This window comes from Sturnus vulgaris, chromosome 3 (assembly GCF_052056855.1).
Source record: "Sturnus vulgaris isolate bStuVul1 chromosome 3, bStuVul1.hap1, whole genome shotgun sequence".
Lineage (NCBI taxonomy): Eukaryota > Metazoa > Chordata > Aves > Passeriformes > Sturnidae > Sturnus > Sturnus vulgaris.
The window spans coordinates 87,303,475-87,324,667 of NC_142245.1; the positions used below are offsets into that span (position 1 = coordinate 87,303,475).

The following is a 21,193-nucleotide window of genomic DNA, read 5'->3' on the forward strand; positions in this document are numbered from 1 at the left end:
CTAGATTTCAGTGCAACTCAACTGACATGTCAGAATCCTAAGTTTTCCTTAGCATTGAATTTTGGAATATGTAAGAATATACCTGCTAAAGACACTTTAAATCTAAGACAAGTCTTATGACGACTGAAGAAATCCAAAGCAGACAAGTCTTTTCCAAACATCTAAAAAGTAATTTATTCTGTGCCGTAAGAAACGAATTAAACTTCTCTCTTGTATAACTGGGGATGTTCTCTTTTATTCCTATATCTGTCTAATCCTTTTTACCAATATCTCAGTCTCAGTGAATTAATTCTTTGCTTCAGTGTGACATGCTTGGTGTATTTAGCCCTAAGACAATCTAGGGGTGACACAGGAAATCATTGCAGGCTTTCCCCAGAGTATATTCTTCTCTAGTCTTCAAGGAATTAATCCTGCAATGAGAAATTGAGAAGAAAAACAAGAAAAAGTGCTGGAGGCTGACTGAAAGACTGCCTTTACCTTAATAGCAGGGAAAAACGTCGTGCAAAAATACCCTGGATTTCTGAATATTGTGTGACCCCTTAAGAATCCCTCCAGGGTGATGTAAGCTGCTTTTTAAATGAGAAAACAGTGATCTCTGGAAAGGCTAGGTTTGTTTTGCAGGCCCAGAGTGTTTTCTGGAGATATGTAGGATAGAGTTCACCTTACAACAGGGAATCTGGAAGAAAAATTATATTTATATTTATATTTATATTTATATTTATATTTATGCACAAGGTTCCATTTCAGTCTTACTGTAAGCACTGAAATATACAGTTCTTGAGCTGTTTTTCTATTTTGAAATAAATGAGAATTTAATACTCCTATAACTCAATGAACAGAAAGGCTCACCCTGGGGCAATGGTGATGGTTGGTCCAATTTGCCATCCCATGAGTAATTAAGCCTTCCCACACACACTGAGGTTTGTGTCATTCATGCCCAACAGTCCTTCTATCATTCACAGATCATCCTTATCTGTCACTAAGATGTCATCTGCATCCTAGGCTGCATCAGAAGAGGAGTGAGCAGCAGGTTGAGGGAGGTGAATCTGCCCCTCTCCCCCATTCACGAGCAGCGCTGTGTCCAGCTCTGGGGCCCTCAGCACAGTATGGAGCAAGTCCAGAGGAGGGCCACAAAGATGACCAGAAGAATGGAGCACCTTTCTGACTAAAACAGGCTGAGAAAGCTGAGGTTGTTCAGCCTTGATAAGAGAAGGCTCCACAAAGACTCCACGAATTGTGACCTTCCAGTACTTAAGGGGAAGAGCAACATTTTACAACAGCAGATAGAAATAGCACGAGTGGGAATGGCTTTAAACTGGAAGGAGAGATATTTAGATTGTATGTTAGGAAGAAATTCTTTCCTCAGAGGGTACTCAAGGACTGGAACAGGCTGCCTAAAGAATTTGTGGATGGTCATCCTGGGAAGTGTTCAGGGTCAGGCTGGATGGGGCCCTAAGCAAGCTAGTCCAGTGTAAGGTGTCCCTGCCCACGGTGGCAGCAATGGCACCAGACGATCTTTAAGGCCTCTTTCAACCCAAGCCATTCTGTGATTCTACGATGAAAAATACCAAATTAATTTAGGAATTAAATTAGCCTACTCTGCCTACAATATTTTAATTACTTCATGTTCAGAGTACAGAAATTTCCTTTCATTATGATATTTATTTCTGAGATCATATAAATTCTTTACTATCTTATCATAGAGGTTTAAATGGAATGTATAATATAGATAATATACTTCATAACCTTTCAGATATATAATTAGATTTATTGATATATATAGCAATATATAGCAATAAACATAAATTAATAAGCTTATTGAGTAAAAATGTGTAACAATAATGCCTAGGATTAGGAAAAATAGAGAAGTGTTGAATGAAACTTTACTGTATATTATATTATTCTGTGATTCTATAAAAATAAAAGACTTGTAAATGTATGTCCAGTTCACAAACAACAATAAATTTAGCTAGACCTTTTCACTCTTTGATTACATAGGGACCTTTTGTTAGGAGTTCCAAATCACTCTTGACATCTCTTCCTCTCTGTAATTGCCTCCAAGTATCATTCACTGCTAGTGCTTTCAGGATTGTCCCTTCACATTTTATTTCAATTTATTTCTACAACAGAGTGCTACAGTATTTTACAGTATTCTGAATTATATTATCATATGTCATCCCCATGTTTCTAACACATACAAAGCCTTCTTTTCTCACAGTCTCTACTACTATTTGCATTTCCTCCTAATATATTGCTAAACTTCAAATTTCATCTAGTAAATTATTTTATTTTTTAAATCACTACTTGAGATGTAAGTTCAAATGTGAATTTATGCATATTTCAGCATGCTATTGATATTAATTTATAGTTTTCATCTAGATCCCAGTCCACTTTTAAATATGTTAAAACCTAAACTAATATGAATTGTTTTACAGAAATATGAGTAATATCCATAATTTCTCACTTAATACTTTCATTTGCCCATTTTACAACCCCCCCAAAAAGCTGTGTAACATTTATAGTATTGGAATTAAGTAAATAACCAAACACATTGTAATTAAAAATATTTTGTTACTTTCACACAGTGATATCCTTTCAGAGTCTTTTAATAGTTTTACTAATCTAGAAATTGGATTCTTAGAACACTGAAGTTTACTAATTTCTTGTTAAATATTAAAAGATGATTATACTATCCTGCGTTAGTTATTTAATGGTATATAGTATATAATAATTCCTTGTAACACTGTATTTCTGCATATTCAGATTTCTCACATATGACCCTATTTTTTGTTTGTCAATTCCTCCTTACTTTTTAATTGTTCTAGAATCTTAATCCTCAATTTCCAATTCCTAAAAAGAAGCTTTTTAACTCAGATATTTTCAATACGATTATTATCATCCCTTTCAGTTTTTTCGGTATTTGTTTTTTCCCTATGATGTTGTTAGAAAATCCTTATTATCTGAACCCCTTTGGCTAGCATTAATCCATTTCTCTTTTTATGCTGCCTTATCTTTGCCCTACAAGCTTTAACTTAGAATATTTTTGTCTGGCTGCCTCTTCTCTTCCCCCTTTCCAGAACACTATTCAGTAGTGATTGCTTATCTTGTCTTTCAGTGCCAGAAGCTACCAACAGCACAGTACAGCTGTGACATATCACAAGCAAAAGGGAAGGCACACAAACATGCCTCACTTTGTGAGAATGACGTAAAATTCTGTAAGAAACTATTATTCTTTTTTTTTTCCCTTTTTTTTTTTTTTTTTAATGCAACCTCTTGGTATCAGTGAACCTGAATTCCTAAATAAAAAACGGTTCCAAAAATCTATAAAATAAGGATGACTCAGCCATAATTTTTCCTGGAAAACTGTCTCTGGAGTTTTTTATTAGCTGTTCTTCACATTAACTATTTTGGCCATTCTGCACACTGTCATTGTGGTTTAGGTAATTGTTCTAATAATTAGAATACTACAACCTGAAACATGACAAAGAATAACTGAAAAAACCCATGGTCCATTACAGTGACTGACAGAAATAACAAAATTCATTGACAACATACAATCTAGATTCAATTATGGGTCTGGTTATTTGCTGAATCCTGACAAATATACAAACTATTAGGAATTAAAAGAACCTCACCATGAACCAAAGAGAAAATATGTACAAATAAAATAAAATATGCAACTCAATTAGTTTCACCCTGAGCAAGGGATTCAACTACATGACCATCAGAACCCTTCAGACCTAAATTTACCCATGAGTCTATTTCAGATAATTTCAATAGCATTTTTTAATCTATTCATTAAATAGGTATACAAGTAAAATTTTAGCCTTAAGGTACCAGCCTTAAGATCTCTTCAGTTTATTATCACATCTGGTAATATGAATGCAGTGAAGTACTCTCAAACATGAAAGAAGCCATAAGATGGAAAACTCAAACTCTTGTCTTCTGTGAGTGCTCAAATCCTGAATCCTGTGCAACACGTCACACCAAGGAAATGCTAAAATGCAACAAAATCCTGAATATGGATACCATGGTACCCTTGTTCTCATAAACTTCTTAGACTTACTGGTGGAGGCATAAATTGCATTTTAATCACTGATATCAACAATTTAGGCAAATATATAGGAAAAAATCTAATGCACATATAATGGAGTAAGACAGACAAATTCAGGAAAAAGTAAATTTAATTTAATGGCATTAGGAAATCTGTTTAAACATTTTTACTGCATATTTGTCAGTGAGTTGGCATTGATTTTTTTAATGTTACCATAGATTTGTACATTCATGGAAAACGTAATTGTTAGAATTATACAACTGAGTTATGTGTGGCTGTGCTTATCATGTGACTAATCAGTGGTGTACACAGAAATGAAATTTCTTGGGAAACAGATATGTGCAGTATCCATTGCAGGGGACGCCTGTGTGGACACAGATGATGTACGATGTACAATACCTGGCCAGAGTTCAAGATTCACGCTACTAAATATTCACCTGGGAGAACTAAGATGACTTTATGTGTGGCAAGGTGTTGGAGACAGGGTGACTAGAAAAAGGGAGAGGTATTTAGAGCATTTTCTTGAATAAAAAGCAAACAGCTATTCAGTAACAAAAATTAAGATTAACTGAATAAAGGCAGCTCCAAGCACAAGAGTGCTCCTAGCACCATGGCCAGTCAAAAGCACATAGCTGTAACATTGCCCTGAAAAGGTCATCAGTCCATCTGTTTCTTTGGCAGAGGTGACAACCAGCCCACATGGATTACTCCCTCCTAACAGTATTTAACATTCCATAATCCTCAAACCAAACAGAGCCAATCCCATAAAAATCCGAGGCTCATTCTAAAGAATTTCTCTGGTATTACCCACAATGGGCTTGAAGGATCACAGGTATTATTCTATGTTAAAAAACCACATATTTCAATGGTCCCTGACCACCTATGTCCTTCAAATGAAATTGTAAATAATGCCTCTATGTAGACATCTATTTCAATTTCTCTGAGCTTACAGTGACTTCTATTATAAATAATTTAAAACAGAAAATATACAACATATATTGAACTGATTGTTTTAATCATGTCATTTGTTGTCCATTTTTACTCACAAATGAAAGTGTTTCCATGTTGTTTATAATTCATGTGATTTCAGAGCCTTATGTCGTTTAGATTAAGGTAGTTAGATTTGAGTAGACTCCAGTGCATTTACCCACAACAGATTTATTAAAAATGTAGTAATTACTTGTGATAGTGAAACAACTGCAGCAAGAAAAATAAAACCTTGATTAAATAACACCTGTACCTTTGACTTATGCTAATGACTAACTAGATTGTAACTGTTTCTATATCAATATCACAGAATATCTATATATAGATATAAATATATATATATAAAATCACAGAAATTAACGATTGCTATTTAAAAATCTAGAAATTTCACTGTGAATTGTAATTTTAAGAGAGTGTGTGGTTCTTCCTAGTAGTTCTTGTGCTTAAGCTGATAGCACCCAAAACCAAAGAACATGAAAGACTTTATGACTAACCTTCTTTCCTTCAATCCTACTGACATCAGAAGATATTAAATACTAACACAAGCAAGGCTTGTGTAGCAATATCATTAAAATCTTCAAGGCTACTGCAAATGGATTAACTCACAATATTTGCACATGGGTCTAGATACCTGCTATATGAGGGTTGAGCAGAATTGAAAGCTGCATTTCAAGCAAGTGGTGCAGACGATCTGAAATTAGCTTCTGAAGAGTCTATGTGGGGACATTCTTGTTTCCAGTGGCCTAAATAAAGGCTTTCAGGACTGCACACTGAACTTTGTTCCCTCTTTGAGCTTGGTCAGGGACCTAGGTGAACACAAGTCTGTGGTGTGACAGAAAAAGGTACACGGCCTGCTGTCAACCAAACCTCTACATGCTCTTGGGCAGTGCTATATATTTGTGAGAATATTGAGCTGATCCTATAGACTTTTTGCTTTCTTAGAAAAATACCAGGCACAGAAAATGATGGAATAGACCCTTCACATATAGGAAGAGAAGTTGCATGTTCATGGCTATACGGACCCTGAGGAAACATAAGCCCTTGTTTTTTCTGGGATACTGCTCTCACTAGTAGGCAAAGGGCTCATGTTAAGTGTCAGCAGTTTCTGGAATTCCTGTGAAACTACAGCACTGCACGACATAAGAAAGCAAGATTTTATGGGGTCAGCAGAAGCAAGTCAAAGGAACTCACACTATGTACTGGAGGTTAAAGTGATTTCTGTCCTAGGCTCTAGGACACATACACATCTGATTCACATTCCAGCTTAGCCCACTGCAATTTGGTTTTCTGCCTACACTTTACCATTAGAGGAGTAATAAGACTTGCAGAAATGAATGAGGCATGGGCTGGAAGGCATATCCTGCCTTTTGTGACTGAGATCTTTTTTTTGTACATAAAACCAATGGAGAAAACCAGTGGAAGCAGATGGCACACGGCAATGGGAGAAAAGAAACAGATTTGCTGAGAACATAGAGGAAATACTGGGCTGAGGATACTGGACTCTTCAGTGACTTCAATTGGTTGTGTGATTGGAGTGATGAGGAAAAAAGTCAGAGGATTAAATACAGGGATTCTATGACTTTGTTCAAGCCTGTGCACTTCTCAGGCTAGCTGAAATAAGAGAGGTTTTTATTTTGTTTTCAGGGTTTATTCATTTGTAATTCCTATGAAGCTTCTGTGTTTGTTTATTTCACCTGTTTTACGCCCTAAATGTGATAAACTGCAAATTTAGAGTACTAATAAGATTGGAGCTCTGTGAAAGTGCAAGCTTCTGGGAAATCTGAGGGTTTAGCTGAAAGAGTAATGTAAAGGGCTAACAACCTAGACACAAGACAAAGCACAGCGAGACCAAAGGGGAAAAAATCAAAAACCATGCTTAGAGCCAGTATAATTTCAAGGGAAGATTAAGTATGTATAAACCTCATGTCAGGAGCTGCAAACCAAGAAGCATGCTCACTATTTAGCTCCACTGGGGCAATGTGACAATTTCTAACAGAGAACTACAAGTTAGAAACACCAAATATGCTGAAATGGACTTTGTGGCCTGAGGGTCTGTCTTACGAGAGGAACAGTGTGTGATCATCCTTCAAGTTAGCATGCACATAATGTATTCTCTGATCAACACAGCACTTTGTGTCTTCGCCAGCACATCACTGCTACCATGAGCAATGTGTGTCTGCCAAAGGAACAAAGAAGAATACCGGGAGTCTTTTTAACTGCATGCCAAAAGGATCCCTGTCCTGAAATGGCAGAATTCCCAACTATATCACAGTACCAGACACAATCTTGGTGTCATATCGCAATAATGTCTTTCAATAGAAGAGATTTAGCATCTCCAGTATTTTTTCATAAAGAAATCTCCAGTCTACCCTCTTTCTCTTCACTGTTGTTTCATTTATTTATGCATTTTGAATTAATCCACGTAAAACAAAAAATACCTTCAAAATTTTCATCTTTTAAGTTAATTTGAAATCTGATTTTCTCTGTGTATATATCTGCATAGACTTCATAATACAAAAGGGACTCTCCTTAATTTGCCAAAAAAAATATCACCTTTCACTAACAGTATTTGCCTTTAAAATGTACAAAGACTGTAAGCAATCATGACACATAAGCTCAGGACTTGTAATGATAACTGAGCTGTGATGAAAGACTGGACAAGATTCCTAAATCCTTGGTTGGTATCAGACATGTAACAAAGATCTGTGTCAACAGAGCTATGGAATTCACAATATTCTGTACTGCTAGCAAAATAACTTGCATTTTTTGAGATCAATCTTAGCCAGAATAATAACTAGATCTTTAAAAATATCTACATTTATTTTTTGTAAAATTATTTTGTATTATTTTCTATACTCTTTTTGAAGTGAAATACTGAGGTTGAAGTATACATGCAACAGAAAACAAACCTTAAGATATGTAAAATTAATTTGAAATTATGCCACAGCATTACTGCAAGATACTCAGTTAGGATTTTTTAAAATGGCAGTTACTAATCTCTGAAACATATAGTTACTATACAACATTTCTGTGGATCGCCAAAACATCTTGTGTGCTTGTTTTGAAGTTCTCACCTCACGACATCTGAGCAAATTACAAATTCTGTTATTAAGATGACCTTTCTGTTGTATTTTCTGATAACTTCTACTATGTATCCTAACATCCTTTAGGGGCATATATTCTTCCACAGTTCATATTGTAATAAATATTATCTTCCAACACTTCATAATTTAATGCCCTCTTCTTAGGGTGAACTCCCTGACAGTGGCTGTCATCTCAAATGATTGTCAACTTTGTGTTCAGACACATATTCTAAAGACAAATACAACCCCAAATTTACCCAAAAACGAGAAGTAAAAAGCATCTTTCTACAGCAGTTGTCGCTCATAGACAAACATCACCCAACTGCTCCTAAAGAAATTTTTGTTTTTATCCAGATGTGTCTAATGTGACACCATTTATCAACTGTAAATCAAAAATGTGACACTACTTTTTTTTCATCTAGTAAAAAAACAATGCAAGTTAAAACTTTTGAAACCAAGTCCATGGCAGTTTTTGGACACATTCAACAAAAAGGGGAAAACAAAGTACAATGACAATAACCACTGCCATTCTTCATTATTCTAAATGCATTTTAGTTTAGCCCTGTATCACAATACATTCAGCACTGCAATTGCCATTTAAAGGCCTCAGGACATGTCAAATATTGTCTGAACTTGTTTTGCTCTTCCTGGAGCTTTGTTCAGCTTGTTTAACAAGCTATTGCCTGATTTGTTTAACTTTTGCTTATCTTTGTAGAACCACATTCTTTTTATAGAGGGTAGCAACAAACAGTTGTTCTGTACAGAACCCAGGTGCCCAAGCAGGAGACAGTCGGTGCAGTGCAGGTCTGGAAGGGCCAGGGAAAGGCAAAAGATGGCTTTGGGGATCCCAGAGCTAATGAATAATGCACTGATGATCATCTAAAGCAGAGCAAATCTGGGAACTAGACAGAACTGGGTTCCAGGATAACAAAAGCAAAGAATATTTACTGAACTTATGTAAGGCAGTTCATATATAGTAAATTAATTGTTATTATTGATATTTATTGATATTGATTTGTTTGACTGCAATTTATTATTGTTGATGAGATTAATTTCTAATAATATTTACAGAAAATATTTTTAATACTAAAATAATGGTTTCCTGTTCTAATATTGATTAGACATATTTCAGGAACTCACATCTCCAGTTGAGAGCGTTTACCAGCAAACCTACTTTTAATTAAATCCTATTTACATTAATAATGATGTTGATTCAATGAGTTTATGTACAAGTAAACACAAAAGCGGGAATATAGTAATGTCTGAAAAATATTTAGATGCTACATCCTGGCATGCTTGGATACCCTGTCATATCTTATTTATTCTAGAAATTCAGTTATTGTAAAGTTACTGTACATGTAATGTTACCAGACTAAAACCTATTTTTTGCAACAATTCAGATTTCACATGAACAAAAATCCATTATCCAAAAACTTAAAAACATGAAATAGTAGATAAATGTCAGAGTCCTTCATTCTCTTCATCTATTTCATCTGCAGAGCAACAAATAAATTCACACGTTCACTTCAACCACCAGAAAATACTCAGGGAAAATGGGGATTTGATTTTCCTCAGAATTATGAGGGGAAAAAAGACTTTCAGGTTTAGCAGTAATGGCATAATCTATATATGCTGAGTAACAGTGTGACACTGATTGCCAAGAAAACTTGAACATACTTATCCTCTTAATCTTACCAGAAGGCAAGGCAGTACTATTATAACAACACCACAGGGAAAGGAACATCAAAAAGCATTCACAATAGAAATCAAGTAAGTTTACATGCTTCATCATCACTTTCAAGACCCACACTGAAAATGAGGACCTCCAAAATGTTCATCCCAGGGCAGCTCACGCCTGCTGGTGTTTAAGAGCCTCAAAGCAACCTGAGCAAGGTGCACACGAGGGTCTGGGTTTTGCCTCACTGTGAGACATAGCACACTCCTGAGCAGAGTGATTCCAAAAGGTGGCTGTGGGTCATACCAGCTTGACCAAGCTTTGCACAAGTCACAAGTAGAGATGGCATCCCCCTTTTATAATCTTCTGTGTATAAACTCTCAAACCAGACCTGAATGTCCTGTAAACAATTGCAGCACTTGGAGCAGTCTGGCTCTGCTTCTCAGAAGGTTCTGTCCAGCCAAGGAATAGGGATATTGCTGATCTTTCCTAATTATGAAGATGCTTCAATTTTTGTGAAAATGCTAAAAATTCAGTGAATACATAATTGAAAATTCATTCACAAGACACGAAAACACTGGTTCCAGAGCAGGCTCCAATTATTTTTAGGTACATTAAACTCTCCGAGGACAATAACCATCAAACTTTTCTGAGTGTAATACTGCTTCAAGAGGTATAACCAGTATTTATTGCATTTATTAACCTAAATAATAGCATAATCCACTGAAGCCCTATGGACCCATACATAACTCTCACAACCTTATCAGTTGCTGCTATTGGCTAATATCCCAGCCTTGGCACATTCCTCCCTTCCAAGGAGAGTGAAACTTTCTGATACTCTTTGTACTATTAGTGAATTCCTAAACATTTGATGCAGACAGGCCAGCTGGACAAGGCTGTGTACTCACATTACACCTGCAGTGCTGAACGTTTTCCCTCTTCTCCCTTGTCAGTGTGAAGCACATCTATCAACCTTCAAACACACCAGTATGGAGCATCTGTATGTTTGCCAGTTACTGCAGATATTGGCCAATGCCACAGAACAAACAAAACACTTCCAAGGATAAAATCACAACTTGTTAACAGTTCAGGCTGAAGTGCCCAGCTTTGCAGACAATTAAAATCTTCTATGTGTACAGTACAGAATGGAATGGAAAGAATAGGATAGAGAAGCAAATGCTATTTAAAAAAAAAAAAAAGAAAAAAAACAACTATTTAGGATTCAAAGAAATATTTCACATGAAATGTTCAGACTTAAGATCTTCCAAAAGCTTTTTGGGAAAAAGTATTCTTGCATGAAGCAATATTATTTCTCACAACCAATAAACAGCATGAATTAGATTCTCTGATTTTCGAATCTGTAATTTAAACCCTTTCTAACTGCACTTCTGGAACGAGCTACAAAGGCTTTGCTGACTTATCCCCAAGCACTCTGTGCACACTTTCATAGCAATCTGCACCACTCTTTAATCGTCAGTGGGAAGCCCTGGATAAACACGTATCTTGGACTCTATTTTGAAGGATCTGCCAGTAATACTGTAATCAAACATGGTGCAACTGCCTAGAAACACAGTATTATGTAATTGGCTGCCATTCTGTCCAAAAGAGCAGGCAAGGGTAACATGTATCAACCACTTTTTGATAGACTTTTTTACCTAAGCATATTTAAACTGCATTGAATCAGCATCGCTTCTTCTCCCTAGCTCTTTTTTGTGCCACTTTTAGGTTCCAATGGAAGCTTAGCTGGGCCATTAGAGCACACTTGCCCAACAAGATCATACATCTAAAAAACCTAAGGTGAATAGTTTTCTACTTGGTTGGTGTACTGACATTACTCAGCAAAGGGAAAGTAGAAAAGCCACAATGGGGCCTCAGATACTCACAAACAACTTGTTACAGCATAATTTAGTTGGTGACAATGGTCAACAAATTCCTACTTAACATAAGGAATGTATGTGTATCCTTACATAATGATTATAATAAAAATTATGTAGGTGTATCCCTACATAACAGATGAATGAGCTAGCAGTACATGGAGAGCAACAGGTACCAGTCAGCTCCCAAAATGTTTCATTATCTCCTGGAGAATTAAAGAGAGCAAATTAGTGAAAATTGCCCAAAAGTGGGTGAGATGTTCACCCCATTGCCACCAATTTTCTACTGCACTACCAGGAAATGGATGCTATTCAAATTTTAGATTTTTGTTGTGGTTTCTGCCATTTCTAGGAGATATAAATAAAATTTGGACCTAATTACTGAAAATAGCTTGCTTCCAAATTTCAGCTGCATACATTTTCAACACCATCAAAGAAATACTAATTTGAGTACATCATGTGCCTTTTTTCCCTCCAGATAATGAAAAAGAAACTGAAATAAAGCACACAGAGACAGACTAACCAGCTAAAACTGAAAGAAATGCAGCAAGAAGTTACATAACTGAGTTTTCTTGAAAGTACCTCTGCTTTGCTCCACGAAATGGCAAGGATGGTTTCAAAAGTAAAACTACAGGGGGGAAAAATAATTTATAAATAAAAATTATGAAATAATTTGCTTTTAGTAGTACAAACACATTATTGCTGTTTCATACCTCTTTTGTGGGGTCTAATATAATCTGCCTTTATATCAAATTATATTGATAGAATGGTGAATTTGTCTTGAGTAAAGACAATAATTGTGCCTTTGCAGAGCAAAGTAACAACATGGATCTTGTACAATGTTATTATTGATTGTTTTTATTCTGATGATGTCCATCAGAAAACTGTGCCCATAATTTGACAAAAACTTTATTCATAACTTCTCTAAAAGATTAACAAAACCGAGAATAACTTTGAAAAATTTGACTGTCTTCCTCTTGAGATTAAACTAATATCAGAAAGGGCTGAAACTCTGAAATATTCATAAATCAGTGATGCATAATTTGAAAATTTGTATTTTATATCATGTACAACTTTCTCTGTCCTAAAGAGCATTTTATATTTCTTGTTAACAGTGAATGCAAATAATTCTCAACAGAATTCTGCACTGACCTTTGTTTTATTACAATTACTGCATATTTATAAATGAACAACTAAACTCCAATTTGAGAGCTACAACAACTCTAAGTTGGAATCCTTTGATAAAACACAACTGAATAAACTTCATAAATTTAATTCCCTAAGAAGAGAAAAAGAAAGTCTCCTCTGAAAATTCCTCTGTGTATACCCACAGACAAAGACAGATTTTTCCATGCTTTTGCAAGCAGAAAACCAAACAAAACAGCAATATGGATAGATTTGAACAGAAGAGGATAAATTGCTTTAAAAAGAGCACAGGAGAACAGATTGAATGTAAATCATCACTGTAAATCACTGTATTCTATAAATGCATAAAATAGAAACACATAGGTGTAAACCAATGCATAATAAAAAATTTAGTACTTGCATTATGTCATAATATAATTTCATGTAACGTCACTAAGAGTTAACAACTGAAATCCCACAATGTAAGTAGAATCTACATCAACTTCTGCTAATGGCTGTTCTACACTGGAACACTTCCACATTTGTCAAAAGCACATGATCATCATCAGAGGGCAAAGTCCAAAATACAGCAAACATATTGTGGACCTTTTCCACCCAGACAAAGGGTAATTGGAAGAATTTGAAGACAAAAGGCACAGCTTACTGGCAGGAGATGGCCAACAAAAAAGGCATGACTTCAAGACATGATTTCAAGGTGTGAAATAACTGATGGTACAGGACTCAATATTACCAAACACTTGTTCACTGGAGGCAGCAGCAAGACAGTTTGAATTCTGCTCCTAATTTGGGTATTTGCTTTGACTTCCTTCTGAACACTTAATTTGTTTCTATACTTGCCCATTCTTTATCACTGGTTTCTATTTATGTCCCGAGTTTCTAAGAGTGGAGGTTTGTAGCAGCATTTATGCCCAGTTGAGAGCAGGTCTTCCAATGTCTGAGTGTAATCATGTACATAGAGATTTAATTCAAGCAAAAATGACATGTGGAGAAATTAAAAACCTGGTTTGGGCTATAACATACTATTCAACTTAAGCCATGAATGTTTTAAACAAGCAGTGAGTTGATGAAAAACTGCTATTCAAATCCTGTACAGGACACCTGTGATCCTTCCTAAGGCAAACATTCGACTGAAGCTGGCTAATTTTTCCCAAAAAATAATATGCCATCTCATTAGTGTGTGAGAAGTGCTAAACAAAATACTTAGAGAATCTCTGATATCTAAGAAATTGCCACCTAGAGAAAGAAAAGTACATTTAATAATAAAGTATTTAAATAACTGGAAGCAAAACCATTTATATAGGCTTTCTTGTACCATAAAGGAAATGCTCTGGGTATTTTCTTTTCTCAAAGCATCACACAATTCTCTTATGGATTGATCCAAATCCCACTGAATTCCACACACATACATGAAGTGCTGATTACTCTTGCACACAAACTTCTAAACTTTTATGTCAAAACAAGAATCTTCATAGTTTACTGAAGTAAATCAGGTGGAAATAATCAATACAGCACAAACTAAAGTACAGTCATTAGTGATAATCACATATAATAATTTAAAACAAAGGTAAGGCTTATTGATTAAAGGAGGTGCTGATCATTAAGGCTTTTTCTACAGTGCACTACTTCAAAAAAAGAATTTGAAATCAAACTCACATGACTGTGATAAAGCACCCTTCTATGAGTGGTTCAGAATGACTCAACTATGTACTAAAAGTATAAAGCTTTAAGGTGATCGTTTTCTTCCAGCAAAGTCAAAATAAGGCATATTATGTAGCACATAGGAATCCATAGGAGATTTTAAAATATGTCCTTCCATGGGGAACCAGACTCACAGACATGATCTCTTTAACTGGTTCTGTTAATGCTTCTATGTTTTTTTTTTGCCATGAGCATTTTAGTGGGAATAATATTTATGTTAATATTTAAAGTGAAATTATTCTTCTTTATAGCCTAGATTTTCACTGAGATCAAACTGTTCGTCACTGTTCGTGTAATAACAAAACTGCTTAAAACTGCTCATAGCCTGCATGGTAACCACTTATTTAGTGTACTAGCTTAAAGTTTTCAAACAATATTTTGTAAAACGTAATGAAAAATACTCATCACACAAAATTCAAAAATGTGTTTTTCCCTTAGTACTCATCCTCCTTTGTCCCCTCGAACTCATGAATAAAAGGGCCACTGCAAGCAGAAGGATATAAAAATTATTAAGCCTCTTTCAAGTATATTACTGCAGTCATTCAATATTTTGGACAACTGTTTTATTTATTTTTGATTTTCTGTATTTTATTTTAGTGTCAAATGGTTGTTGTACACTAAATATTAAATATTCCTGTTGAAGTATATGGTTGTCAGACTCCATTTTGCAATTTTTGACCTTACTAGACAAATCAGTGATTTAACAGTTTTAATCTTGTGATGGAGCCATGGTATGACATGGAATTACTGACTATGACTTTCTGACTAGGGATGTCCAGCCCACTCACCGAGCCAGTGACCTCTGGTTATGTGATGAATATTATGAATTAATCTCAAATGTGTGCAACAGGAAGTGGGCATTCATGGAATGGCATATAAATAAATGCATACATGTCATGAAGGTTCTACAAAACTGTCTGCATCCTACATCTAACTATTATTCAACAGTGTGACATAAATTATTATTTTAAAGACGCATCTCTAACAGTAAATCCTCTGTTAAGATCTTTGTTGTTGTCAGATTTGAAATCAGGAAAAAAATATCAGCTGCTGAATACTGAAATGCTGATGGTAGACAGTGAGCTCTAGAATTTCAGACAAAGTAGACCAATGCTACATTTCTAGCATAATAAAATATCCCTACTGAAATTATTTTAGACCAACTGATGATGAGATACAAGCTTAAGCTTGGTACTCCAAATGCTGAGATTTAACAAATGTGAACATCTCTTCTTCTCTTGGATGCAAGTAACAGGACAAAGAATTATTTCCATTCTTTTAGGAGGAATCCTGACAGATTTGGCAGTAAACACAACAGGAAACTCTCTATAATTCCTCTCTAAGTAACTATTACAAAGCTCCACAATTATATTATGGCAACTCTAAGAAAAAAGACTTTTGGAGTCTCTCTTAGATTGACTACATAGAAAGTCATTACATGTCTACTAGACTTGGAACTGAGCCCTGTCTTATTGACAGAAACTTCATGACATACTTCAGTTACAGCACTGAAGATCAGGAGGACAAATTCCCCACAGCATTTAAATTTAGGACCCTGCCAAAGTATTCATTGAGATCTATTTGCCAGTGCTTTGATCCAGGGTAAACATCTCAAATGTAAGGCCACAGAAAAGGATCTAGATACCAGGAAACTGAGTCTAAGTGAAATGGTAGCGATTTTCAATACTACTTCAATCAATGACACCAAAGATGATCTTCCTACAGAAGAAATGCTGAATAAACCACATATTTCCAAAGCTTTTTATTAAAAATCAATAGTTGCAGCTTCTACTTTTTTGACCTAGATCCTTTCATTGTTCAGCACATTTAGAAACACAATGATCCATTGTATACTTGTCACGTCTTTTGAAAATGCAACACTTCTTAAAAAGGAAAAATACCGACTTTCATCCATTTTCCTAAGCCATTTATCATATTCAAAATCGTAAAAATCTTCAGAGGTTCAAAATAGAAACAGTTGGCTTTAATCTAAATGCTCTCTATTTACATAAGGGTTCTAAAAATGTGACTGAAATAGTTTTGGGAAAAGATTTTACACTTCATACAGTCAAGCTTGATGAAAGCAAATCTGATGGATGGGAAGGTTTGCATAATACTTAGAAAGCTGTCAGGTCTTTGCAATTCCTTTCCAAAAGTCATTTTTAGGCAATGTCATGATAAAAACTTCAAAATAATGCACAAATTCATAAAACACAGTCTTATCAAATCTAAAGCACTCTCTCAATAGTAAACTCAATTTCCCTTAAAACTCAACTTACACTAGCAAAACTGCACTTTCAGTTGCCACTATGAGCCCTAACAACCATTTCTTAGTTATTGGTCTACCTTATTTACGCTACCTGTACCAATCTAACTTGAACTAGATTATCTGTGAAAACAAAATTTATATTTCTTGCCTTAATGTTCGCTGACAGAAGTAATGAACCACGTCGTTTGTAGGAAGAATATTCAATGTTTTGATTCCTCAATAAGGCCTTGATCTGAACCACAAACCAGCTTCTTACATACAGATACACCTGACTGTTGTGCTTAATGAATGCAACTGTATCTACAGAAAAGAAAGACTAAACACACCTCTCTCACGGATTTTTAGCCTTCTGAGAAAAGGGAAAAAATGCTTCAGACACTGAGTGGAAAACAAAAAGCTTACTGCTAACTGAGAAGTACTGTGAGGCTGACTTTGCAAACTGATTATAACTTTGAGTAAAACTATGATGAACAATTTCAAAGTGCATTAAAGCAATTAAATAAAATATTGAAGTAATTCTAATGCTGTAAAAATTTTCATCAATACAAAACTGGCCCCACTAGAGTGAAAAACAAGCAAATCAAACCTTCCACCTGCCAAATGAAATTTCCACCCTCTCTAACAATGCCGTTTCTCAAGCTCATATGCAGGAAAATACATGAGTAGGGGCGGGAATAAAAATATGTCTGAAATTGGAAGCAAAATATGCTGGAAACGTTTCAAAATTTAAAGGAAGGAAAAAAACAAATAAATGCTTCCCCTAAGCTTCCTCTGTGCTTTCACCTAGGTGCATTTCTGAAACAGATGCTTTAACCTGGATACACCCATCCCCTTGGAATTTAGAGTATTTTGGGGAAAGATGTGAGGGCTCCTGGCAGCCCGCGCACCCAGTGCGCTCGCGCTCCCTCGCCCCAGCCCCAAGAGGGAGCCGGCGCCAAAGGACGGGAATGGGAGGCAGGGGCGAAGGATGGATGCGCCTCTCCCGGTGGTCCCGGTGGTCCCGGTGGCCGTGCCTCCCGCGGCGCTGGCCCGGGGGGATGCGGGGGGAGAGCCGCGCTCCGCGGCGGCGCTTCCTGCGCGTCCGGGTGTGCGGTGCTTGTGCTCTCCACCCGGGCCGTGGCTCCCCGCGGTTCCCGGGACCCACCGGGGAGGCTGGAGGGGCGGGATGGCCGCGGAGGGACGGGATGGCCGCGGACGGGCGGTGCGAAACCCGCGCAGCGCCCGCGGCTCCCGCCCGGCTCCGCCTGCTGCGGCCGGCGCTGCTTCTGCCTCCCTGGGCACTAATTAGCGCTAAAAGATGTTAAATACCATCCCTGCCGCTGACCGAGCTTCTCTAGGAGATATTTGCGGCAGCCGGGCCTCTCCGGTCCCTTGGAACCGTTCTGATCCCGGGCTGCCGGGAGCGGGAGAGCGCGGAGCCACAGGATGCTCTAAGCGCCCCACTCGCCAGCCTTCCCCTCCCCCGGCCCTGCCCTTGGCCGCTGGCACCGCGGCAGCTGGAGCAAGTTCAGCTTTTCTTCTCCCACAGCACTGGGGTTTGGCTGCCCTTAAAGAAAATCCTCTCCTAACAACGTGTCAATGTTACATTCCTCCACAAAGCAACTTCTATTAGGGGGGCTGGGAGCTTGGCACTGCCTCGCCACAGACTGAGAGCTTTGTGGCTATGCAAAAAACAAGGAGAGAGGGAACATTTCCTGCATTAAAATGCAATACCCCAGGCTCGATGATTTATCCTCCCCCTCCCCCCATTCCCGCATGGCAGCTCTGAAGGACCCCTCGCCAAGAGTCTGCATCCAGAGCCCCCCTCTATGTTCAACTCACGCTTTCCCTGCCTCACAACCCCTCAAAGTCCTTCTAAAAATCACCCTCCCACCCCAACCTCCCCAAAATGTCAGGCTAAAACAGGAGGTATGCAGCAAAGGGACTAGGTGTCTGCCATGCTAACTGCTGGACCCCTGTCTTCCCACCCTTCCACAGGACCCCCCTCTCCTTTTTCCAGCGGGGACATGAAGCAGCTGCTGGGACTGGAGCAGCTGCTGGGACTGACACATCAACCCCCTTCTCGCTAATACTGCAATGAGATTCTGAGCCTTCATCTCCGGGAGCTGAGACTGCCTGGAGCAGCCAGTGCCCCTTCACAGAGCTCCCAGGAGGTTAAACCAGCATGTCCTGCCTGCGCAGTGCCTCGCCTCTCCAGGCATCTCAGGCAGAGGCTGCACCCTCTGGAATTGCATTTACTCTTGGTTTGTTTGTAGGTTGCTGAGGTCTGGCCCAGGGACCAGATGTCCTGAACGTGGCAAATCTCCTGGTCTTTTGGTCAGGTTGCCTGCATGCCTTTGGAAATGTTTTCCTTGCAAAGTCGAGAGATCATTTCAAGAAGGCCAAGGTTTTGCAGTTGGGTGGTTGCTGTAAAGAGGTGATGAGGGGGAGAGTGATTTCTGGCTCACCACCTGTGGGCATTACTGTAAGTGAGGCCTTAAAACAGATGGATCCTCTTGTGAGGAGTTTCAACGATGCTCAGCAGAACTATATGCTGTAGGTTAGGCCAGTTTAGAAATGAAAATGCAGCCTTCCCTGCCTTTAAGGGAGTGTGCATCTTCTCCAGCCCTTTTGCCTCATTTAGAGGAGAGCCAGAGTGGAGAGCACTGAAACGAATGTGAGTATTAAGGAGAGCTGGCAGCAGGACTTACACACTGCCGTGGCATTCAGCCCCCCCTCCCAGAAGCACCTACCTTCTTTTGGCGGCCGCTTGGCTTCTCTGGTGAGATTGCAGACCTGGGTGGTTTGCAGCTCCTGGGTCAGGCAGCCTTCTGTCTGCTCATTGAGGGGCAGCACCACGTTATTGAGCAACACCAGGGACTGGTCGTCTATTCCCCATTCTCCCAAATGCTGAGGGCAGGTGCATTTTGTATACATGATCCCACAGGACTCGGTTCTCCCATTTTCAGATTTCAAGCAGCTCTCCAACCAAGTGCATAACACATGGCACCCAAACTGGCTTGGGCTCACCTTGTTCAACACCAAAAATTCAAAGAAGGATTTTTGGTCTTCTTCTTTTTTGTGTAATCCTGGGAAGTTGATAGGATAGACACGACGTATCTGAATAAAATTCTTGTCATACTGCAGAAATACAAAAGCATTCTTGGAGTTGCAGAGCTGCATTATAGAATGGTTATTTTTTAAAAGATCCTTTATTTTTTCATGAGAAAAATGATCAAACTGATAAGCCAAGAGGGAAAAGTTGGAGCAGCTGAAGTCCTTTTTGGAAAATTTCAGGTAAATACTATATTTGGTTGGATCTGGATTTTCCAGCGTCCAAGTGCAGTTTGTGAAGTTTTTAGGAAACATTTCACTTACAGAATACGATCCATAAATGACCCCCTTCACCAACGTGGAACACCAGAAGTCTTGGGCAGCATTAAATCCAAACATAACCAGTAGATAGGTGGAAAATATATAAATCAGCAAATTACGAACAGCCTTCATCCTATGTCATTTGGCCTGTAGGAGATGAAATGAAATAAAAATGCAAGTAGAATTCTTCACGCATAGAAAACCAAACTCCTTCCAATATTCGAGCCAGCTGTTTTCAAGCTTGCAGTTAGAGCCCCTTTCAGAAAGAAGGGCAGGTAATTTTTATTTTATAACGCAAGGGCCGGGGTTGCCGCTGTGTGCACAGCGCCATCACGTGGCCATCGCCACAGACACGTCTTCCACAGACAAATTAAAACTCAACATCTATTAGAATATTAATAGGAATGTCCTCTTCTCTCTAGGATTTAGTCATCATGGCGTGGACTAGAACTGCTCAACTTAAGTAAAAACCTAGATACCTTACCTGACAGACCAAGAGAAGAGAAATTTATTCATTTATTTATTCAAAAAGTAAATAATTAATCTGCTATAGTTATGTATGTGCATATACGATATGCACATGCAACATTTCATCAGAATAGAACAAGAAAGCTGGTAGAATTTGTTAGATATGATTTTTCTCTTAAGTCTGAGAAGTAACTGAATTATTACAGCTATAATTTAAAAATGCACCAATTACTATTTGTTACAGATGGAACATTATCTCCCATATGCCTACATGTCTTCCCCCGGCTGCCTAGTATATAGAGATCTCTAAAAAGGCAGAAAATACTGAGATTAATGTATTAATAAAATGTTGACACTACTGAAGAAAGAAACAAAGACAGATGGATATAACTGCTTCTGGTCTGACACGATCACTAAATGCCACTTTTTTAAGATAATAATTTCAATGTGCTTCAGCCTCTAAGGATATATAAAATGGATCACAGTATTAGTATTACAATCGGTAGCTCTATATATCTGGCCGTGCTACAGCAGGATCTCTGCATCTATTGGACTGCACTTGCCCTCTTATTACAAATTACTTGT

The 21,193-nt window shown here is 37.7% G+C and overlaps 1 protein-coding gene across 14 annotated transcripts in view; it reads right to left on the bottom strand.

Moving 5' to 3' along the window:
* Positions 1-21,193, bottom strand: part of ADGRB3 (adhesion G protein-coupled receptor B3) — a 440,618-nt gene that overhangs the window by 416,931 nt on the left and 2,494 nt on the right. For all 14 annotated transcript variants that reach the window (XM_088162232.1, XM_088162231.1, XM_088162222.1 and 11 more), the window contains exon 2: positions 19,519-20,287. In XM_088162232.1, coding sequence (XP_088018358.1) covers positions 19,519-20,272 — 754 coding nt within the window. In that variant the 5' untranslated portion in view covers positions 20,273-20,287. The remainder of the gene's footprint in view (positions 1-19,518; positions 20,288-21,193) is intronic.